Source organism: Nesoenas mayeri (genome assembly GCF_963082525.1).
Source record: "Nesoenas mayeri genome assembly, chromosome: 5".
Lineage (NCBI taxonomy): Eukaryota > Metazoa > Chordata > Aves > Columbiformes > Columbidae > Nesoenas > Nesoenas mayeri.
In genome coordinates this window covers 34,189,308-34,207,890 of record NC_137548.1, presented here as the reverse complement: position 1 = coordinate 34,207,890, position 18,583 = coordinate 34,189,308, and the positions used below count along the sequence as shown (strand labels likewise).

The window sequence follows — 18,583 nt, the reverse complement described above, 5'->3', positions numbered from 1 at the left end:
GCCAGTTGAAAACTGGGTTGAGGGGTTGAAAAAGGAATGTAGTGGATATGTTCTCCTCTTCTGAAAAAAATTGTTAAGTAGCAAACTGCAGAAATCAATTTTCTGAATTGCATTTGCTCATAACATTCATTAACAGTCACTGCAAACAAAATGGACTCACTATTCCATTTAATGAGAAAACATTTCCCCACCCCCTCTATGTTTATTATGTTGTTTTATAAAGCTCTAGGCTAAAAGCAAAAAATTCTTCAGCCAGGAACTGTGTTTTCTAAGCTCTATTCTTGCACTGCCTGAAAAATGAGTTACCAGAAACTACTGAACAACCTGGATTATATTATAGTACTACCTTAAGACAAGAGGCTTCCTACTTCATATGCATCATCTTCCCAACCTGAAGTAAATAGGCTTCATTTGTTTCACTGAATCCATTTCACTAAATGGCTACTCAGTGTAGGAATTAGGGGAGGGGGAAAAGAAAGGAAAAAATATAAAGGAAAAGAAAAAAAAGCACACCACTTACTTTCCTCTTCGAGAGGCTGAATTTTAATCAGAAGGCTTGTTTCTTAAAGCTCTTTTGGCCCTCTCAAATAATAATTCAAATGCAACACTTCCAATCCCTTGAATAAACAACAACAAAAACCTCAGGTCCTCCTTGCTTTCCTTAAAACACACCCAGCTGTCTGCTTTCTCCACGCCAGACGTTTAAATATGTTCCACTGCTCCAACCGCCCCACATAAGGCACCTGAAAACGTCTTGGAGGCAAAAATGGCTGAAAAAACACATGATGAACATATTTCCTGCTACGCCAGTGCGCGGCTCCACTGCCCCCCGCAACATCCACCATCGCTGCACCCGCCTCTGCAGGAGAGAGCCGCACATACGGCGAGCGCCTTTCTTCTTCTGAGAGGAAAAACCTGCTTTGTGCACAATATTCCCCGCTAACGCGCACACACGCAGCGCTGCCGCTCGGCTGCTGCTGCCGCCACCGCCCCGCACCTCCGTGTTGCCCCATGGAGAGATGGACCGCGACCCCCCGCCCTTCTCTCGGCGCCCGGGGCAGCGGCTCGGAGCCCCCTGCACCAGACTGGGCCTCGCCGCACTCACCTCCCACTCCCGCAGCTGCTCTGACAGTGCGGCAGCTCCGCGGCCGCGCATCCTCCGTGCGCAGCCGCGGCCCCTCGCCCCCCTTCCTCCCGCAGCCGGGATCCACCAGCTGCTCGTAGGTACCTGCAGCACCCGTGTGCTTGCCGCAAGGATTTGTGCAATTGAGAACATGACACGAATCTTGGAGGGAATGAATAGTCAAGATCTCCCTTTTCAGCTAAACAAGTCTAAAAATCAACGGAAGGTTTTGGATGGATTAATAGTTACAGAAATAAGGTATTATGTATTCCTAGGATCACATCCATCTTCCTGCTGTGATTTATCTCCCTGGAATAACACAATCAGAGGCTTGCTTACAGAATGATAGTATTACCTTGCTGCAGGTGTACAAGGTAACAACATGGCAACCATCTCTAAGCACTTGCAGGTAAAGGTCTCCAGGTTAAGCAAATCTATACACACCATCCACAGCAGAGGTTAACAAAAGCAACTGGAAAATGAACTTAATTTAGCAAGATCCTAGTTTAATAGCACTTGGCAAAAATGGTAATTTCTAAAGGCTACTTTCAGTAATACATCTCCACTACTACTGAGGTGAATGTGACATGTTCCACTTCAGGTTAATAATCTACAGAACAATTCTGAGATTATAGTCCATGAGCTGCAACAGATCCACAAAGACACTTTCAAATGGAGATTACTCCCACATTTTGCTGCTTTCTAATATGTTGCACATCTGTAATTCACAGGATTAAGCAGCAGGGACCTTCACTGGGCATCTGATGTTTCTAATCTCCAAATCACGATCAACTCGATGTAAATAGATGCATGCCTAAACTGTTCTGCAAAACCTCTGAAAGTAGAGGCTACTTCCTTTTACTATCTTTCCTGGTGTTCACAGGTTTGTCTGTCATTCTGTCATGCCTCTACCAAAATCTCCCTTTCTGGCATTTAAGTCTACCTGTTCACAACCAGCTCACATTGATGATCAAAAATAGTTTAGTGCTCCATCCACAACACATTTTCAATGCTACATTAATATGTACCAAATATTTGGAATAGTAACAGGAAAAATCAAGTCTTGCTCTTTCGAACACAAATTGATGTGACAGCTCACTATTACAGAAGGAACCAGATCTCATTTTCTTCCTCATTACATCGTCTTTATCTTCTGTCCTATTTCCATCTCCTACCTCCTTGCATCAGCTATGACAGCTGGCAGTGGCCCTGCTGAGCCTTATTTACATCAGTGAAATGGCGCAAAACATGGTGCTCTGGTTTCCATGTTCAGTCCCCTGAGGGATCTGCCAACACCAGTGGAGGCAGAGGGCAGGAGCACACAGCTGAAAGGGGGGAGAAGTAGCATCCTGAAGCGCTACATTGGCTCCCTTATTTCATAGAACCAAAGCTTCCTGTATTTCACCATACCACCAAGAAATCCTGTTAAGCTCCTCTCCTGGCTGTTTCCCAGGTGTTAAATCTTAACAACATAGCAAGAGCATGAGGCAGCTCAGCTGGGCTGATGGGAGTAGATTACCCAGTTCAGTTAGTAAATCAGTGCATATGTGGGGAAGCAGGTATGGAACAGGCATAAAGCAAGCAGTACTAGTCCTTTCATTAACATCTCATTTAAGAAGCTGAGAAGTCTCCTCCCGCTAAATGACATTACACCATGCCTTTTTGCTAGCTCTGAGAATCACCAACATGAATCTAAGATGAACAAAAAGGAGTAAGAATAACTTTTGACTTCAGTATTTTCACACTTAACTCATTTTTGACATCCAGTCTGCATATGACAACCTAATTTTTAAGTCATTACAGAAGAACAGTCTGAGAAAAGGGACAAAACCAATGGTTTTAATAAAACCAAAAGTATCCAGTGCTTTCAGCTCTTACATTTTGCCTAGAAGCAATTTTCATACAGAAAACTAATGAACAGTTTCAAATATTTTAAATAATTTCACAACTGATGACAAAGTTTTAATTCCAAATGATGTAAACATTTGCTTGTGCAAATCAACTTAAAACACACTATGGCTTCTCACATTCGTCTCTTGCAACATTACCAGCATCTAAACATGCATTCGCACTGTCTAGTTAACACTATTCTATTGCTTTAAAAATAAGTTAAAATGATCCTTTCATATTAAAATAAAACACTTTACTGATCACAACTGAAAATACTTGGTACCTATTGCAGAACACGTTGCTGGATGAAGTTTTAAGACTTTTCACTTCTTGATAAAACTGCACATTTACTTTCCACATGTTCTAATAACTCTCCAGTGTACATATAATTGATTTACCTACTCAAAATGAAAAAATGCTCCCAATTTACTCCAATAGAAACCATTGTCTGAGAAGCAGCACTCATGTAAGGTCCAACTTAAATATCAAAGTAGTGCTAGGATACACTTGAAACTAAGTAGCAACTATAGCTACCAATGCTTGGCATCAAGACATTTTCTTTCACATGTCTGTTAGTTTTGCTTTAAATGTCTGAGATTTTTTTTTTTTTTAAGGTGGTACTTACTCTAAATACTGCAAAAATGTTTTAGGAGATGTAGCCTGTTTTTAAAAGCTAAGGTAATCCAGTAGATCTAACAAACATCTGTAAAAACAAGTTTGTTTTTGAAGTCAAATTAATTTGGATGAACTGACTAGCATTTACAAAAGTTTCAGTAAATGAAGAAAACCTCAACATAATACAAATTGGTATCTGTACAAGGCCATGACTCATCCAATTAAAAAATAAATCAAAATCAAAAATAGAGCTAAAAAAAAATCCCCAAAACATACAAATTTAGTTTTTCCAAAGGTTAACCAAGTTACATTAAGCCCATTTAGTCATTATATTTGATCTTATAAGTCCACTGGTTTTGCAGTTGGTAGCAGTTTCACACGAGATATTGGATTCTTTGGTGAGCCTCTATAGCGAACTCTCTCTTTTCCTGAAGCACTTCTTGTGATTGTAGATTTTTCTGGGGCAGCACCTGGAATACTTACATTTGCATTAACTTTTAAACTGGATTTCACTGTTTCATGATTAGTTAGGTCTTCTAGAACAGACTTCGATGGATGAACAGTTGCTTTCTGTTCATGGATTCCAGTAGTTCTGACAGAAACATCAGGCTTGTCTGATGGATTTAAGGGCCTGCAACACGATCTGGATGTTAAGTCTAGCTGCTTATGAGCTACGGAAACTTGGTCATACATACTTTCGCTCCTGAGCAGCCAAGCCATGGAATTCTTTGAGGGCTTTTCTGTGCAGGAGGATAGCGCAGAATCATAGCTTGAAGATTTAACAAGCGGTGAACCAACATCACCTGTTTTAAACTGCTGGGAGCTTACAGATCGTCTGTTAGCCTCCAATAAGGAATTAATTCTTCTTACAGACTGTCGAACAGGAGTACGTTGAAACTTAAGAGGTGGTTTAGTTTTGCTTGCAGAACTTGGATCATTCAGTGAAAGCTTGTTGAACCATTGTATGTGGTCAGAAACCTTTCCATGGTCAGAAACAGATGATGTTTTAGTTAAAGTTTTACCAGAATTTTCAGCCTGCACATATTGGTTGCCTACTTCATTTTGTGATCTAGGTAACTGTGAAGTAGGAAGCTGTCCTGACACACAAAGTTTAGCAGTGTCCTCTGCTGAATTATAGCACTCTACCATACAGTTTTCAGCTGCTTGTGAGTATGTTAATTCTGCTTCCTCTTTCCTTCCAGAGGAATCCAATTTGTTTAAGTCATCTTTTGATGAACTGCTCTGAATAGTCAGCTTGTCTTCCCTGGCCAGTACTTGAAGCACAGGAAGTTCTGTTACATTTTTTATATCTGGTTTTGGGACCTGAAGTTCAATTTCAATAGAAGTTTTGAAGTTTCTTTTCTCCAAAACTTTCATTTCATCTTTTTTTGATTGCTGTTTATCAATAGCATAAGATTGATTAAATTGGTACGGCAGTTCTCCAGATTTTGTACTTGCTAGATTTTCAGAAATTTCTTCAGCTAACAATTCTTTTTCTGGGCTGAGTCCTGTGAGACACAGAGTTTCACCTGCTACATCCAAGAAGGAAGATTTTGTATCACCTGTCAAATTATGACAATTACTTCCAGACACAGAGAAGGCTTGCTTAACTTTCAGTAATGTTTCTGCAGTTGAATCACTTTCAGCTTCACAAAGCAAAAGTTCCAAGCTGTTGTCTTGTTTGCTTACAGTTGTGGATTTGAATTCATCTGGAAAAACTGCTGGCTTTCCAAACATCAAAACAGATTCTGAAAAAACAGCTCTTGTTTCAGGGTGTCCTGGTAGAACTCCCTCATTCTTGTTGATCGCTTGAGGATGTGTAACAGTAGCACTATTCCATGACATTCGGTGAACTGCTTTATCACTACACTTTGGAGTTAACAAGTTTTCTTCTGACTTGCTCATATTCTTTGGACCTTAAAATAAACATCAGTGTTTAAGAATAATATCTTGTGACTAACAATTTATAGGCAAAATTCTTGATAAACTAATTATCAAAGCAACACTGGATTTAAAGATGCCATAACTCCTTGAGTATCATAGATATGAAAACTGGTTATAATATTAAGAATTGAAATCACATCTCATCTTGTTTAACAAAAGAGAACTATTAAAATACAATAGAAACACAAGCCTGTCCTAAACCAATTATTCTTCCCTTGGAGACACTAATATTCAAGTAACTTTCATCCTACGAGCCAGGAACACTTATAATCAAACTCCTTTTATACCTTTATCAATAAAGTTACTTTTGCTTTACAAAAGCAAAACGTTTCCCCACCATCTAATATATTCTGTTAGATACTTACCTTTCTTAGGGAATTTTTCATTGATGCATGGGCTGAAGAGGACACCTCTTTTTCCACATTCAATTCTGCTTTCCAAACCTTGTTGACTTGCAAGACGTCGTCCAATATTTTCCAATCTATTACCAACTGCACAGCCTGATACAATATTCTTGAACAAACAAAAGGTGTTGATTACTTTTATGTAAACTTGTAATTTAGAATCTCATTTACAAAGGAACCTCCAGGAAAAGGCTATGCAGATGAGCCATTGCAGCCTTTTCTTGGCCATACTTCATCTGTTGATTCTCTGTAGACCTACACAGGTAACAACCCACCCGCAGTAAGGTGCGCTCAGCCCACTTTGAACATAGCAATTCTGTGCATAAGCTCTGTAATGTCAGTTTTTTAGGAACTGTAAGATGTACTGACCACAAGCATGGTGGGTTGACCCCAGCTAACAGGTAAGCTCCCATCCAGCCCCTTACTCATACCCCAGGGGAAGAGAAAGAATTGGAAAGGCAAAAGGAGTAGAGCACAAAAAATACCCCAAACCCACAAGTGATGCAAAAGCATCACTCAGGACACGTTGACCAGTGCCCAGCCAGCCCCTGAGGAATGGTTACTTTACCAAAAACTCCCTGCATCCCAGTTTTATTGGCAAGCATGTAATTCTATGGCATAGAATAATCCCTTGGTCAATTCAGGTCAGCTGTCCCCTCCTCCAGCCTCTCGCCCCATCCCAGCCAAACCCAGTACAAGCTGATCCATTACTGCTATGAAAGCAAACCTAGAGCTTCTTGTACTTGATAGCAGGTCCAGTTACGCTAGGATCCCTCCATTACCAAATAAGTCCTTCCTGCTACTGAAAAACAGTGCCCAAAATTTCAGATTAAAATTCACACAGTAACAAGACGACTGAGTTAGAAGCAGAATCCTTACCATTTCTCTGTTGCTTTTCCCCAAGCCAAACTTCAAGCGTAACGACCTACGAACCATTTCTTTTCGGCTAATCTTTGGAGAAAAACAACCTGTCTTTCCTGATTCAGCCCTGAGAGGATGGAGGGGAAGACATAACAAGTAAGAAATTCTTTAGGATGGCAGTGAAAACATCCTGACACTTATTTATGGTCATGCCCTCTAATTTTATTTCTTCTAGTGCCTTCTTGCTAAGCTTTTTTTAATAGGCACAGGAGGCTATATCAGATATCAGATCTATCTTTGTTTTGAGCTCCATTGTGCCACATTGGAAGATCTTGTGATTTTAAGATTACTGTAAAACTTTTGTATGTTTTGAACACCAAAGAAGATAATTTTAAAGACAGATTCAGATTTTACATGTCATTAGTTAAGGAATCTAGACCAATATTTCCAAATTATCTTTAGTTTCTGAGAGTTAAGGCAAATTACCTGTATAATTTTTTGCTTGCATGTCTTTTACTTCTTCTGTTCCCTGTACTAGGCAGATGATTTTCACCAGCAGTTGAAGGAGAAAGTGAGGTTTGTGATGACTCAAGAGACACAGAAGGGCTTGCTTCAAACTGAACTACAGAAACAAAATAATATTTACATGACTTTAAAATAGGCACATTTTTTCAGATAAAGATTTCTCAGTTAATGCAACAAAGAACATGTTTTTAAACAGCACAGATTTGTTTGCTTATTTTGTAGAGTGCTGGTTGAAATTACTTTGACTTCAGCTTTTATTTAATATTAAATGAAGCTGGTGCTTGTAGCATCCATAGAAGAGGCTGGATTGCAATTAATTGCATGCTACTGATATCACTACCTCAATTAAGTTTTCACACTGCTATCATCAGATCAGTTCCTCAAATTTAAAAGCTTTATACTAAAAATAAGATTCATTCTTAATATTATTTGTAGCATGCTTTTTTCATACCCAGCCAGAACAGTTACAACAACAAATGTGAGTTGCTATCCTACTATTTCATGATGCATTATCACTGTCTTCAGAAAACATCATTGTTTTTGTTTGCTAATCCATGAAACAAGGCCTTCATGGTAGCATGAAATTATTTAATAAACAGAGGCAAGAAGTTTATATCTCTCAGTTGAGGGAAAAAATCTTCAGGCAAAACAAACAGAATAAAAAGGAACTTCTAGACTGACTAACTTCAGTTGGCAGCACATTGAAGAATAAAACAGGACTGGCAAAAGAGCCTGACAGAAGCACTCTAGTAGAATGAAGTGATAATAAAGCATTGTCAAGCAATACTAAAACCTTTTCTATAGAATTTTCAGATTATTTAGCATCTAGAGAAAACAAGAGGTGATTAGATTCTTGAAGCTTTATCATAGCAATTTCACATAGAGCTAAGGCCAGCTATGTAAGTACTTAGGAGACAGAAGAAGGCTACAGCTTTCAAAGAGTTGGAAGCACAGGCAGTCTTCATGGATTTATATGCTAAAACAGAAACATGAATCTGAACTAGGTGATACAGAGGGACTGAAAAAGATAAAGATTGGAAATTTGAGAGATTATTGCAACAGAAAAACAATTTTGCTTTTGCTTAGTACATGTAATATGACATTCATTGATGAACATGAACAGACTTATTAAGACAGGAAAGCAGGACAAGGAACACTTAAGTGAAGATTCTAATGACTACTTAACAAGAAAAAACTCTACATTTAAATTAAAAGCCATAAATGACAACTTCAAGCAGCAAGGAAAAATGAAGGCACTGTACCTGATGCTGGTGTTGAGCTGCTGTTAAAAATGCTACTTGGTAGCAACTCAAAAGCAAAACTGTGCTTGAAAGATCGTCTCTTCTTGCTGGACAAGCCCTGAGAGCAATCAGGTGGAAGTTTACGTTTGGTACTTGGAGTAAGAACCACTGGAGTCACTGATGAAAGGACTGAAATTAAGAAAATAAAATTTGCAATAACAGCTTGAAAGGTTGAGAATATAGTAAAATATAAACAGATGTTTTGTTTTTAAAACTCTGAAAGAAAAAGCTTAGCCAAAGTACATGCATTTTGAGCAGGCAAAGCAACCAGTATAGCTTAGAGTTTTTCTATTTTGTTGGGGTATTTTTGCAAGTTAGAGTACTGGAAAGGAATATCCAAACCCACAAATTAATACAATAATATACATATTAGGAGGAAAAAAAGATAGTAACATTATCTAAGTTTAAAAGAGTAGAAGTCAAAGAATTACAGTCCTGGCAATTTCATTCCCAATATGATAAAAAGCTTCACTGATGCACTGAAAGCTTAGTGTGCATTAGATAAAAAGCACAAGTCCAGTTGCGTAATCCTAGAACTGCACAGCCCACTGCCACAGTGATGGTAGCTGCTCTAAGAACTACAGTAAATGCAGTATCCTAGGTTCTAGTTCTTCAGTTAAAAATATTTGTGGAATATAGCTCACAAATCCTGAAGACACTGCATGGGCTTTATTTAGTACAAATACACCAATACCTACCGCTTCTGTCTTGTTGAGGTGTAGTGGAGGGTGTTCTGTTAGATTTAAATTTATTCAATGCTCCACTAACAATATCTGAAATGCAAGACACATTGAGCAATCAAATTTAAATATGAAGTTTGTCTTGCTCTGTTTTCAACTGAAGTTTAACTCGCATTCTTTCAGAGAGAAATAAAGCAAATCAGTTTAAATAGTTGTTTTATGTAAAGAAAACTATAGCTGAAAACAATAGCTGAAAAAACCTACTTAAAAAAATCATGCATAGACAACAGAAGTTTCTTGTAGAAAATCCTACTGATCATTATAAAATTATATTTCTTCTGCTTTCTTGTAGGCAAACCTAGAAGGTATCTGTTGAAGTCTCTCACAGACTTTCTGACTTTACTGGACAGTTGTCTTGAAGACTAAAAGCTCTTACAGCTCTGAAATTAGGCCCAAACAGAAGTATGACGTTTTGGTCTTGCAAAGAAGTAACAAAACTGTTTTTGTAAAATATGTGGTTTTGTTTTGGGGTGTGTTGTTTTGGTTCTTTTATTTTTTTAAAGGCAGAATTAAACCCAGCAGAGTAAATGCATAAAGTTTTAATGTTTTTCCTGCTTTAAAAGTGTAACAAAGTATTTTTATTAAGTGCTATTGCAAACTACAGTGGTATTTTCACATGTTCATAGCAAAGCTTAGCAAACCACAAGCCTGCAGTACATCTTTTGTGGTGTCTAGTAGATATCTGGTAGTTTTTTAAAAAAACTCATTTGAAAATGGATAAAGTGTAGTAAGTAATATTATGTTTTACCACATCTGGAGAAAATAGAAGCTGCCTAGTACCAGAACCTATTTCACAGAATTAAATTCTAACTGTTTCTCCTCAAAATTTTAAACATTCACAAACATTTATCACTTTGCAACTCCAGAATGATCTCCCTTCTTCAGAGTGGAAGAGTATATTACACAAAGAAACCAAAAAGCCTTGGCTAAACATACACAACAATAAAGCCTTATTTGAAGTTGCTGTCAGGCTTAATATTCCAGGGATATAAACTGAATACATATTCATATTTTTATAGCAATACATACAAGATCAGTGTTATAACGGATAGTTGAATCAAGCCAAGCATACATATTTCATTGTATTTCCTCAAAGAGAATGCAGAAGAACAGAGAACATTTGATTGTCCATATGTAGCAACCCCCACACCCACTGAAGAGCTAAACTGCAAAAAATCCACAATATCCGAGCATAAAGTATCCAATAAAACCCAATTCAGAGTTACACTTCAAAACACAAACTAGTTGCTCTAATTCAAAACACACATGCCATTTATATCCTTGCCTTCTCATGACCTGACTTAAAGTACACAAGACCTTCAAGTCCTCAAGTATAATTTCAAAGCTAGCAAAAAAAAAAATCTTTATCAGTGTTCTGCAACTGGATCTGAAGTTGACTCAACAAAAAGCCGCAACATAATTCTGGCTTCATAAATCTGAACAAAGTCAAAATAGCTTAACTGGTAGACAATACACACATTAGAATAAACTTAGAGTAAATATATAATAAAGTGATGTGATTACTGAAGTCTAGTGCAGATTTTGCAAATTAAACCCAATAAACCTCACAGGCATCTATTCTGCTTATGGAATAGGCAAGTGCTTAGGATCAGTATATCTGAAATCTGAAAATAATTCTGTTTTAGTTGCTGAAGCTTTCACACAACATACCTACCCCCAACACTTCGGTGCCTTCTCTTCTTACATTCACTGGGAGATTCAGTTTCACTGTCTTCATGCCCCCACAGTGAGGGAGTAGATTGAAAGGCATCAACACCTAACATTGCAGGAAGCTTTTCCAAGATAAATTCTGGTACTTGTCCTGAAATAGTTGTGATTTTTAAGTTAATTAAAAATTTGAAAAGAAAATCTGTGTACAAGTATGTGCAACATACACATTTTGATAAATATTTTTCATCTTACCAATTTCTGCTGCATGGTCAATAAGTGTTTGCACAACAGCAGCTTGCAAGCGAATTTTTTTCTCTGTACTGGCTGACATCTTTTCATTTTCATTCAAGTGCAAGAGGTTGGGAGCAAAAATCACTGCCAGATTACTGCTATCCATTCTGTTTTCATTGGACCTTAACAAGAAAAGTTTTCCAAAGCAGTGGAAAGAGAAAAGACAAAATAAGACAAATGTAGTTGGAAAAAAAAGAGTACATAGTCATTCACAAGTGCTCACATATTGAGATTATTGTGTAGACTTACACACCCCCCAGGCTTGGTAACTGCATGACTATTTTATTGAAATCAAGAGGTTATAGATCCCAGTTTTGGAGAATGCAAGGTATTAGATTATGTTCATTTTATCAGTCATTCCTTTCTCTTTCCAAAGAAGAAAGAGAAACACAGCTATTAATATGACAGAACGGAATACAGTCAAGTCTCCAGCAAAATAAGGCTTCATAAAGAAAACACTTTTGATTTATGAAAGAAAAGACCATGGCTGAATTCTAGCTAATGACTACAGATAAGAAAGCTACAGCAGTTGCCTGGAAAGAGAAGTCATTAAAGGAATTGAGAGCTGTTTATAAGCCCTGTCCTCTACACTGACCTTAGAGACACACTTCTCAGAAAGTTGAAAAAGTATCTCAACGCTTCAATTGTTCCATCAGCCATCAAACAGCACAGTAACACTGTTGCAGTTTTCTTCTCATTTCCTAGCTCCTGTGCTTTGAAAAGGCCTTCCTGCAGGTGAGGTGGGAGAATGGGTTCTGGTAGCTCTCTGAAGAACTGTTTAAGGAGCCCTGCAACATCACATGGCAGTGCAGCTGAGAGGCAGTTTTCACCTTGATCCAGTTTACTCTGAAATTGTTCATAAGAAACATGATTTGAAGTCTTCAACATACTGTCAGATTTCTAAATTTAGGCATCAGTCCTCTAGCCTGTATCATAAAAGACAGACATCTTCCCCATTTTTAGTTTCAGCCTTGTCATTTACCTAACTACAGTATCTACAAAAAGACACAGACATTGTTGTCAGACCACATGTGTTAATTTACAAGTTTCCTATGAATGCATCCTTCTGTGATAACATTGATCAAACATTCTCACAGTATCTAGTGTGCAAGACTGCTAGCAAGTTTGTTCAGTCACAAATATATTCTCACTATCTGTAAAGCTGGAAAATTCCCCAGGGGAAAAAAAAAAAAAAAAAGGTGAACTTTGACCGCTTCTGGACTACATCTCTTTTCATTTCTAAAGCAGGCAATGTTACCAGTCTACTTCCAATATTAAAAGTCAAATAGGACTGAAAAGAGTCCAAAAACTACAACATGCAGACAATCAAGTGAAATGCAGCTTATTAAAAGAGAGGATTTACAGGATACCTTTAGAGCTTTTAAACGAACAAGAGATCCAGACTTCCTGAAGAGTCCCTCAGTATGAATATGTTCTTCCAAATATTCACATGTATCAACAAGAAAGCTGAGGAAAGAACAGTAACATCCTTCTGACACTCAGAATAAAGCTTGCTTATTGATTTTTCTCCAAAAAAATTATTCCATGATAAAAAGATAAAACTTACTGTATAGTATAGCTTTCCCCAGTAACACAAACCACAAAGAAATACAACTGAATGATAACTGTAGCTCTGAATCCTCCATCTAACTTTCACATCTCTCCTTCCTCAATTGAAACTATTCTCAATTTCCCCATAAGCTTTAGTAGGCTTAGAATAAATACTACATTCCCCTTTCTGACAAGAGTTCAACACTATAAAGAGAGCAACGTAGATGCAAATCTAAATATACAGTGTTAACTTACCTCGGAATATAACCATATTCTGGCACAAGTGATTGTGGTAGCTCATGAAAAGGTATTCCAAAGATCTTACCCTAAAATACACAATTTAATTAAAGGTTATTCAAAAGTTAATAGGATTACCAACTACATACTACAGAAAGGCACGTATTCCACAAAGTACAAACATGAGTGCAGTTAAGACAAAAAACAAAGTCTTTTAGATAAGACATAATAGGTATTGTCAGGAAAAGTACTATTGTCTCTAGATATCTAAGCCTGTGCTGATTCTAGTTACTAGTAACACCCTAGATTATTGTGAAAGAATAAAAAAGTCTTCTGCAGTATGTCTTGCACTTTTTATTTTACAAGGAATCAGTTTTCCTACAAGGCCTCCCAAATCAGTAAAGGTAATTAAATGAAATCTCACCTTTTTCAAATCAATTAATCCTAATTTTCTTAAAAATCAATACAATACATTACAAACCTTTTTTTTTGTAATTTTTTCTTCATCTGAGTTACTCAAAATTGTTATTTCCGGGAGGGTTAAACTTGATCTAGTCTAGAAAAATCAAACAGTCTAGAAAACTGTTCTGAACTCCCATATTCAACATCTGTACTTAAACTGTTATAACCCTATTGCCTTAAAGCAAGACATCAGACTATCTGCTAGATATTAGAAAAAAAGCAGTTTATTGTTCATTACTACTGATACTCACCTACAGCACTTTAAAAAAAATGTTTATCTGAGGTTACTGCACAATTGTTTCAGTTATGAAAGCCCACACTTCAAAGTAACAACTTGTACTTTTATTTCTTTGACACACCCCTTTTCTACTTATATTTACAAAATACATAAGACAACCCCTCCTCCAACCAGATGAGGACTGGGACCATGCCTGATTTGTTATCAGAGATAAAGCAAATTCTTGCTCTTTTATACCTGAAATGCAAAGTGCTGACTATGTTGGGAAAAATAGTTAATCAATAACCAGCCCATTAAGCCACCTTAGGCCTATCTGTCCTACAGAAACACACCACATCTAGCAGGGTAAGGACAGAGAAGCAACATGTTTGTCACTGTATTCCAGGTCACTACAAAAAATACAAAAAGAAAATTAACACCAAGATATAATGATTTTCTGTATTTACAAGACTACGCAACAGCGAATTACAGTGGCTTGTAACTCAACATTCCAAATTCATAACCAATATCCTCACTTCACTAGGCTTTCTTTGAAATATCAGAAGCTGTGATTTAAGTTCTTAAAGTTATGTCTGCTTCGTTACAATAGAAACAGAATACCCCTGGCAAAACAAATATTCAAAATATACCACTATATTCTACCTTTTCCTACCTTGCTCAGTTTTTATTTAAGTACACATTTCTTGTATAAAATTTAAGCACTACAGACTACTATACAGACATCTTTTATGATGATATATGCATATTACTCACAGTTCTTATTACCTTCCCTTCAAATGGGAAAAAAAAAAAAAAAAGCCTAGAACCATGTGCTTGAGACTGACAAAGGGGAAGAAACTAATTCTAACTTTACTCTTGCTCTCTCCTTTTCCAAACAACGAAATTCAAGCACGTGTTTTCGCAACTCTTTGGCTTATATTGACCAAGGGTTACTGCAGCATTTTGTAATATCTTCTCAGCCTTACAGAAAGATCATTCTGAGAATACTCAGTTCTGTGCAATATCAGTTGTACATGGGTCTTGTTTAGAACTCAATAGCAGCCAATACTTCATAAATTAAAGTCTACCAGAAGACCAGCATGATGAAATGGACTTCAGTGACTTACAAACTGGCATCCATTACAATACTTTAGTTTTAAATAAGAGTCCTGAGACAGAAAACACAATTTTTCCTTCAACGAATTCAAAGTCGGTATTTAAGATAATGGGCCAGGTTTCATTCCTCAGAGTACAGCTAAATCAAGGCCAGACCTGCCTGTATCAAAATACCCACATCTTCCACTAAGAAGCCATGGAAAGAAAGCCCTTCAAATCAAAGATCTAAGGAATGAAGTAAAATAAAAGACATAAAGGTTTAAAAACTACACAACAGCCCTGTATTCCAATAAATAATACCATGACTAAAATTTAAACGCCACAATGAGTGACATCGAGTACAGTAAAGCATAAGAAGCTTTTGCACAGATCAGAGACATGCACGTGTGTTTGAGAGAGTATCAACCACATTAACAAAACGAGGAACACATCTCGGCCACCATCTGTTCTGCCTTGCAACATTCAGGTCCTAAACGTGCGGGAGGCGGGGGAATTCGGTATAACTAAACCATTGTCTCAGTCACCCACAACACGGCTCTCTTGGCGGACGCTGAGGAAAAGGAGGAAAGAACGACTTCCCCCTCGCAGAGATTAAAACGTGCCCCCACGAGCGGAGGTGGTGCGCTGTCACGGACCAGCAGGGTTACGGTAAACTCACCGATACCAGAACCGGCGGGCGCCCGGCCTCGTGGGGACGGAGGAGCTCCCGAACCTGCGTGCGCTTTTCTCTGACAGCGGCAACCGTCCCGCTCCCCCGCCGCACCGTAGCGCCGCCGCTACCCGGCCCAAGGAGCGCGTGTCCCCCCAAGAGCGCTGCCCCGTCGCCGCCGCTCTCACCTCTGTAGCCAGCGCTCCCGGCTGCTTGGCCACCTCCAGGCAGCTCCCGCTCTTCACCTTAATCCCATATGAGGCCCGGAGCTCCTCCAGCACCGCCAGCCGTACTAGCTTCCGCCTCTGCTCCGCCATCTCAGCGCCCGCCGCCCCCTCGACCTCTCGCCCCCAACTGCCACCCCTCAGACCCCGCTCAGCACCATCAACCCCTCCCGCACCACCGGTTACCGCCCAGCTCAAATACAGCGCCCTGCCCCGCCTGACCCTCTGATTGGGCCGCTTGCCATTCGAAATCAGGCCCCAGTCGCCCAACGGCCACCCGAGGCTGCCCCTCCAGCGCCTGATTTCTGCGCCGCCTCTCATCCGCCCTTACCTCTGAGAGCTCCGCGCCTTGTCTTTAGGCGATTGCGACGGCTACCTAAAGGTCCTCCTCACGGGCCGCCGGCGGGTGTTGTGGAGGGGCTGTGGCCGTGGGGTAGGGAGCGGCGGCAGCAGCTGCCGGGAGCTCCGGGGGACTGCCCGGTCTCTGCCCGGTCTCTGGGCAGGGGGAGACGGATCGAGCCGGCAGCCACGATGGAACGGGCACAGCCAGCGGGAGGTTCCTCAAATACCAAACCCACCACTTGTCCGTTCCCGCAGCCCCAGCAAGTTGCAGGCCAACGTTACCAAGCTTGGGGTTCGTTTATTTCAGGGGTGTCAAACGCATTTTCACCGGGGGCCATGTCAACCTCGCGGTTGCCTACAAAGGTCCTTTAAAGGCATCCCTGGTTTAGTTGGTCGTTTACTTGAAAATAAATATTTGCATGTTTCTTTGAAAATAAATTTCAATTAAAATAGTAAATCACCGCAGTTTTGTGAATAAACTGATTTTTTCAGAACAAATACCTAATGGCAACCTTGATGGTGTAGGTTGAGGTAGGATAAAGATGAAGGATCTTCAGTCAGTGGTGTTACTTTCTACTGCATTAGCTTTGGTGGGTGCAGATCCATATAAGACGATTAATCATTCTTTGTGGACAAAACCACAATACAATTTCAGTGGCTGTTAAACCATTAACACCGGGTGGGTTTGTACTTTATAAATGTGGCTTTGCTTACCTAGTCCATGCTATCTTCTCATACACTTTCTCCAGGAGGGTCATTTGGGTCATACAAAATATACAGCCTATACTACTATCTATACAGGGTCATTTTGTACTGTGTTATTACAGGAAGTTGGTTTTTGTTCTGTTTTGTTTATAAGTTTTTATTCCAAAGTTAACTCTTCAAGTGTTTATAACAGTCAAATTAATGAAATGTAGAGTCAGAAATAAAGTGCTGTAGCAAAAAATAAGCTTTCCAGTACCAGTATTCTGGTACTATTTCTAAAGGGAGTCTTCACTGAGAGAAAGAAAATACCACAAAGCATAGGTGCAAAATAATAATAACCACAGTAAGGTGCTTTGAATGTATATGGACACTAAAACCTGAGAAAAAAACTAAAGAATAGCTAGAGTTTTTCCAAAAGTTATCTAACTATAAGCAGGGAACAAACAAGCCAAACCAAACCAAACCACCAACCAAAACCTGAACAAACAGCAACAAAAACAAAACAAACCAACAAACCAAACCAACACACACACACAAACAATCAAAAAACACAACAACAACAACAACGACAATAAAAAAGGCAAAACAACCTAGAAAGTTATGTAGAAAAAAGTCCCAGCAGCAATAATAAATAGCAGATCAGACATGGGTTCTCTTAAGTCAAATGCCAGGATTTTGATTGTGGACATCAAAATCATGTCATTGAGCAACAGTAATATTCCTCTAAATGTAGTTTAGTGCAACTTTACTGTTAGTATTATTATCTGTCCTCACATTGAAAGTACATGAAAGTACAAAATTTCAAAATCTAAAATGTCACTGATGAGAAAAGTAAAAATAAAGGAATAAAATAAATAGGTATTATAGAATTTAGTTTAAGCAATCTGTTTTCTGTAGTAATGATGAATTACACAAGGGGGAGCTGTGATCTGATAAATATCTCAAATCTTCTCATGTCAAGTATTGCCCAATCAGTATCCACATAACAAAGAACACATGATGGTAGTATAGGCTGTATATTTTTTCCCCCCAAAAAAGTGATGGGGTAATATTTTTATATTTTGCAGAAGATATTTAAAGCCACAATTATTTAGTAACTTCGTAAAAAAAACTTTTGTCAAATATTTTAATTTCTTTTAGGTGAATATTTTAACACATTTCTGCTTTATTTACAGGTAGACACCAGAGGAGAAAAATTACTTTGCAAATAAGAACTAGACATCTAATTTTGGAGCCAGTTGTAGCACCCCAACTCAAATCTATAACACTGTTTCGAGTTAGGAAAAATGTAAACAGCTATTTGGCTACTTCCCTGGCATTTGCTCCCTCCCTCCCTTCACCCTCACCCACTCCCCCTCCAAATTGTTTCAGTATTAATCTGCCACACTTCTAGCATTTTAAAGAATTCTAATTTTCGGAAGCTATGGGTGAAATCTTGTCCTAAATTAAGTAAATGGCATAATTCTCTTTTGTCATCAGGAGGGACAGGCCTTTTCATATGCAGTATGTAATACATAAAGGTATTTGTACAGATACACTTTTGCACTATCCATAAATAACTATATGTTTACATTTTGGGAGAAAAAAAGGCCATGAGTACCTACATTTAGTGTGGCATTTTGTGAAATTTGGAAGTTACTTCAGAAATCAGATCTTTAAAAAAGAAGTCAAATGTTTACTTGTAGTCTCATTTCAGCAACCACTCAGAACAGTCA

The 18,583-nt window shown here is 38.6% G+C and overlaps 1 protein-coding gene across 1 annotated transcript; it reads right to left on the bottom strand.

The window, feature by feature from the left end:
* Positions 1–3,967: 3,967 nt before the first annotated feature.
* ARHGAP11A (Rho GTPase activating protein 11A) lies at positions 3,968–15,914 on the bottom strand (the record flags this gene model as incomplete). Its single annotated transcript, XM_080345671.1, has 11 exons — positions 3,968–5,544; positions 5,938–6,085; positions 6,856–6,964; positions 7,324–7,459; positions 8,625–8,792; positions 11,079–11,225; positions 11,327–11,487; positions 11,955–12,211; positions 12,736–12,832; positions 13,172–13,242; positions 15,786–15,914. 11 exons carry the CDS (start codon positions 15,912–15,914, stop codon positions 3,968–3,970), a joined length of 3,000 nt encoding a protein of 999 aa, XP_080201797.1.
* Between the last annotated feature and the right edge of the window lie 2,669 nt (positions 15,915–18,583).